Source organism: Bison bison, unplaced genomic scaffold, assembly GCF_000754665.1.
Source record: "Bison bison bison isolate TAMUID 2011002044 unplaced genomic scaffold, Bison_UMD1.0 scf7180017864128, whole genome shotgun sequence".
In the NCBI taxonomy this organism is placed as follows: domain Eukaryota; kingdom Metazoa; phylum Chordata; class Mammalia; order Artiodactyla; family Bovidae; genus Bison; species Bison bison.
Genome location: NW_011494700.1, coordinates 2,267,230 through 2,273,229, shown reverse-complemented (window position 1 = coordinate 2,273,229; position 6,000 = coordinate 2,267,230). Strand labels below are relative to the sequence as shown.

At 38.5% G+C, this 6,000-nt stretch overlaps 1 protein-coding gene across 2 annotated transcripts in view; it reads left to right on the top strand.

Annotated features, from left to right (window-relative positions):
• The window catches only part of TBC1D4 (TBC1 domain family, member 4), a 263,231-nt gene that overhangs the window by 200,515 nt on the left and 56,716 nt on the right, over positions 1-6,000 (top strand). For both annotated transcript variants that reach the window (XM_010839664.1, XM_010839663.1), the window contains exons 8-10: positions 788-879; positions 1,146-1,256; positions 5,373-5,492. In XM_010839664.1, the coding sequence (XP_010837966.1) occupies positions 788-879; positions 1,146-1,256; positions 5,373-5,492 (323 nt within the window). The remainder of the gene's footprint in view (positions 1-787; positions 880-1,145; positions 1,257-5,372; positions 5,493-6,000) is intronic.

Sequence of the window (6,000 nt, the reverse complement as noted above, 5' to 3'; positions counted from 1 at the left end):
GAAGAGCTGGCTCATTGGAAAAGACCCTGATGCTGGGAGGGATTGGGGGCAAGAGGAGAAGGGGATGACAGAGGATGAGATGGTTGGATGGCATCACTGACTCAATGGACATGGGTTTGGGTAGACTCCAGGAATTGGTGATGGACAGGGAAGCCTGGCGTGCTGCGGTTCATGGGGTCGCAAAGAGTCGGATGCGACTGAGCGACTGAACTGAACTGAACTGAGACATTTTTTGTTAATAAGTCTGACTTCAAGATCACTCATAGGGCTCGTTGCTTTTGGTGAGGAGATTTTCCATTTAATTATTTCTTTGCAGTGTTCCAAGGTTTGTTGTAGGCAGGGACATAACTCCTTGAGAAGGTTTAACTTCAGAGCCTGCTGGTGAAGGGACAAGCGGCAGTGTGTTTTATATATTTATATTTATATTTGAGTGGTAAAGAATCTGCCTAGCAGTGCAGGGTTCAGTCCCCAGGGTTAGTGTTTCTGAACATGATCACAGATTTCCCCAGCATTTTGTTGTAAATTGCACAAAGAAATGTAGAGCTGAGAAGTTTCTAGAAGCTTTTCTTCTTTCTAATTCCCTGGGTCAGTCCCTGGGTTGGGAAGATCTCCAGGAGAAGGAAATGGCAACCCATTCCAGTATTCTTGCCAGGAAAATCCCATGGACAGAGAGGCCTGGAAGGCTACAGTCCATGGGGTCACAAAGAATCAGCCACAACTGAGTGACTAACATATATATCTCTGTGGCTAGAAGCTGTTTAACACGAATCCCGATCATTTCCCTTAGGTCTCTACCCACCAAGAGCCAAGCTGGTAATACAGAGGCATCTCTCATCCCTGACAGATAACGAGCAAGCTGACATCTTTGAACGCGTTCAGGTAACATGATTTATAGTCCTCACAAATAAGATATAAAGAATGAGAATTGGATCCTGTTTTTTGAGTTCCTTTTTCCATTTCTCTATATGAAACAAAAGATAGGTATCCCACTATATTCTCTGATAGTTACTAGAATCCCTTTTGTTCCTAAGAGCAGCTACGTGCTTAGCTTTATTTATGTTTGTCTACCAGACAGATAAAATTAAGTGAGAATAAAACAGTGGACATTGTCTTCCCATAATGTGCTGTTGGTCTGTCTTCAACAGAAAATGAAGGCAGTCAATGACCAGGAGGAGAATGAACTTGTGATTTTACATCTGAGGCAGCTATGCGAAGCCAAGCAGAAGACGCATGTTCATATTGGGGAAGGCCCATTGGTGAGACGTTTGCTCCCTGACTGATTTTTGTTTTTTTCATATATTCAATCAAAATTTCATAGAAGTTGTAAAAGGAGTTTCTTTGCTTTGTGTTCTCATCTTTAGGGTTAAGCCCTAATCATCCTTTTCCTCCTAGCATCTCAGAAATTTTATAGTAAATTTTAGTGAGCATTGGCACATGGAGATAAAATTGTGATGCTTTTAAAATGTAAAAAAATTGTGAATTTTGATAGAAAACCAGTGATAGTAAATGCTCATGATTTAGAACGAATGAACGTATTTTAGTAATACTAATCCATTATTTTATTTCAAATCCATATGAATATCTTATTTCATTAAAAACTTAGACAGCCTTGAGCGGTAGAAGGCAAACATGCAAAGAAGAAGTAATGTCATGGAAACAGCTCTCCTGACTGCAAACTAAGGGATGATGTTTCCGTGCACGTGGTTTAGAATGTGTTCTCAGCTGCATGTAGATAAAGCAAGACCAGTGGCAATGACATCTAAGGAAATTATGGCATATTTACCTCAATAACACTAATTCAGGTTATATTTTTATTTCATTTTATTCAGAACAAATCACATACCATGTGATAAGTGATTCCTTAATTATTTATTGTACAAGTACTTCTAGAGGACTTTCTATGAGCCAAGCTATATGTTAATGTGACAAAAAAGACATCAATGATGATGCAGCCTGCAGAGAGGACCTCAAATAATCCAAAAGGGAATGCAAGCCTAAATATTAAAAGTGAAAAGTGTTAGTTGCTCAGTCCTTTCTGACTCTTTGTGACCATAAATATTAATAGATACATGTAGTACAGGCAACAAGATAGCTTTTTAAAAGAATGTGCAGTGAACACGAAGTGGCTATGTGTTTGCTTTGGAACCAGAGCAGAGAGTGAGGGAAGAGGAAAGCATGAAAGAATTGGAGAGGAAGAGATTTTGGGGGGAGGGTGGGGCTAGAATTTTAGGGGAGATAAAATTTTCTAATCAGAACAGTTGAGGATTTGTGTTTTAAGAAGGAACACTGAGCAGTTAAGTGGTAACTTTGTCACCATGAGTGAACATACTCCTTGCAGGCCTTCCAAGGACATACTGGCTTTTTAGGGTTTGCTTGGGGGTCAGGAGGAGAAGGGGACGACAGAGGATGAGATGGCTGGATGGCATCACCGACTCGATGGATGCGAGTTTGAGTGAACTCCGGGAGTTGGTGATGGACAGGGAGGCTTGGCGTGCTGCGACTCATGGGGTCACAGAGTTGGACACGACTGAGCGACTGAACTGAACTGAACTGGGAATTGATGAGGGATAAGGCTGGAGGCTAAGCAGTGGTGAGATGATAAAGAGCCTTAAGTGCTATGCCTGACTTTGTCATTGAAGGATTTCAGGTAAGAGCAAGAGAAAATCAGATTTGTACTTTAAAGAGATAATTCTTCTGTCATAGTGATGGTCGGTTTGTGGGGCTGGTTGGTGAGTGAGGGGGTTGACAGTGCCAGGACCGAAGTCACATTTTCGAATTGGGAGACTCTGGTAATAGACTGTGTTGGAAGTGATTCATTTATCAAGTGCATACTATGTACTAGGCAATAGAGATGAATAATGACAGCTCTTTTCTGACCTCTAACTGTTTAGAAGGAAAAACCAACATGTAATCAAATGAAGTGAAAATGGAAGTACAGTGTGGTTTGTACCATGATATATAAGAATGTTTTAGACAGAGATAGCACTGGGACATAAATAGATTGAATAATTCTATCTTGAAAAATTTATTTTGTCTTAGAGAGAGGCTAAACTAGAGCCCTGGAGATGTAAGGGAGGCACTGAGTCAAGAGCTATTTGGGAAGCATGATCCTTAGGATAGATATGTTTAGGATGGGAGAGGGTCTTGCTGAGAGAGACTTTAAGGTTTCAGATTTGGAAGAACTGGGTGCAATAGCTAAGAAATACACAAAGAAGACAAGAGTAGGGCAGAAGATGGAAATAAGAAAGAAGAATTCAATTTTGCAAGTGTGTTTGAGATATAATTAGAAAATGGATTTGGTGCTCATAGAATATGAGTTGACATTATAAATACAGAAGACAGTGAGCTTTGGCACAGGTTTGAAGTCAAAGGCAGGTGTTCTGAGGGATACCCACATTTTAGGCAATGAGTAAATTAAAATGGAGCCAGTAAAAAAGGACTGAAAGGGAATAATGAGGTAGAAAGATTTATTATGGTATGACCAAGGTAGGAGAAAAGTTCAAGTAAGAAGATCAATGATGTCCAATGACACAGGAAGGTCAAGAAATTTAAAGAGTAAAATCTGTTAATGGGTTTGCTTAAATCAGTCATTGATGATAATAGTCATGTTGACCAGAAGGCCAAAGGCAGTATGTGAGTAGTGATACAAATTTTCTATATGATGGAGAGAATTCAAGGTCACAGAGGAGATTTTAACAATTTATGTATGTTTTCCTGCCAGTATACTTAAATTCCTTCCTCTTGCTCGCCTTTGTTCTTTCTTTTCCTTTCTTCTTTCCACTAGTATTCACTGAGTGGGTTCCCAGGTGGTTCAGTGGTAAAGAACTTGCCTGCAGTATTGGAGATGTATGTTTGATTCCTGGGTTGGGAAGATCCCCTGGAGAAGGAAATAACAACCCACTCCAGTATTCTTGCCTGGAGAATCCCATGGACAGAGGAGCCTGGCGGGCTACAGTCCATGGGGTAGCAAAGAGTGGGACGTGGATTAGAGACTAAACAACAGCAGATTCACTGAGGAGCTGCTCTGTCAGGCATTGTGCTCGGTGACAATACGATTTCCCCATCTCAGTCGTGTCATTCACCCCGAAGCCTTAGAATAATGAGTCATCCTAGTCCTTATACACAGCCAGAACCAGTCCAGCCCACATTCCGATCCATTGTTTTCCTTCCTTTTGGATGGCAGCCGTGTTTCTTTTATCAGTTACTCCTTAGAAGATCCTGTGGCGCCAACTCCACTGCAGACCTTTGTTGTCTCCTGTGTAGACTGTGCTGAAGCCTCCTATCTGATCTTCCAGTCTCTGATTTCCCAGTCCTTTGGATGACTTTTGAACACTCTTTTCACATAAATTTTCCCCAAACATTACTTTCACAGTGATGTTCTTCAGCTTATAAATTGTAATCAGTGATTCTTCCTAATTACCCAGCATTTAAGATCAAGGTTTTATCTCCAGCTTCACTTTCCCACTTTCCACTCACTTCCTTCTGTTTTAGTCAACTATCTGTACTGACATCCCATCCTGTGAGCATCCCAGCCTTTATGATTTTGCCAACATCATTCCCAGTGTTGGGAAAGTCTTCACCCTTTTTTTTTTTTTTTTCCCTGCCCGCAATAAATCCTGTGTATCTTTTTCTTCCTAACCATTGAGAGCCACAGCTCATGGTTCCATGTTTGATACTTATGTGTTGCTTCTTTTCACTGTTAAATGTGAGAATATTTCCTCCACAAGCAAAGGATAAGTGTTCTCTTTTGGAAGTTTTCTGGCACGAAGAACCATGTGATATACATAGTAGTTTTTTATGTCTGTATAGGATAAAATATTTAGAGAATCTCAATTTATATAGTGAACATATTGTAGGTTCTCATACAGTTTAGTACTGTCAGGGAGTACTTGCTGATCAAAAAGATAGATGACCCACTCGCAAATGAAAAGTGAATTATAACAAAGGCATTAGCAGAATCCAGCTTTACTAAAAGATTCTTTGTTCTTTGAAAACTGTTTCTTGTGTTTTCCTTGGTAATTTGGATATAAAGTATGCAATTTGGAAAGGCATGATTATAGTTATTAATCAAAATAACAGCAGTAAAAAGTGACATCTTTAGTTTTTGTTAAATGCAGCAGGAATATATTAGCAGAGAGGAAAGGCATAAATCAAAGATCTTATTTCTATCTTTTTATTACTTATAATATTAAAAATTAAACCCATTTGCTTATAATCTGTGTGCTTATGATGTGGAACCTAAATTATTACTTCTTTAATAGAGCTCCAGAAGAATTCTTGTGCTTTTTAATGGTTTAATCATAAGCCTGTTTTTAAAGCTTCATTTAACCTTGAGTTTTTCCAAACCAAAATTAATGTTTTTCTTTCCATAGACTATTTCAAATAGTACAATCCCGGAAAATGCGACAAGCAGTGGAAGGTTCAAACTTGACATTCTGAAAAATAAAGCTAAGAGATCCTTAACTAGCTCCCTGGAAAATATCTTCTCAAGGGTAAGATTAAACTGAGGCTCTTCAAGATATTATGTGTTGTCTAATTACTCTGCTTCATTCTCAACTGGCTTACAGAAGATTTCCTTTAAAAAAAAAAAAAAACTACTAAGATAACTTTAAGTTAGTTAATGCTTATTTAAAATAATCTCTCAAAATAAGTTTTATTCTCAGATCTAGATTTATTCTTATGTGTCTTCTGTCTGAATTTGAACAGTAGTCATTTAGTAGTTGAGATATATGTATAAAGAGGGGAAATAGAATATTGATGTCCAATCCTGTATGACTTTTTATCATTTACCATTTAAAGTTATAATGGAGGTCTTTCTTTTACTGATTCTTAGGAGCTGAGAGGGAATGCTGGAAACTTAAAGCATTTCTAGATTCCATATGTATGTATTAAACATTATATTTGTCTTCCTTTTTCTGACCTACTTCACTCTATATGATAAGCTCTAGGTTCATCTACCTCATTAGAACTGACTTAAATGCATTTCACTTTATAGCTGAG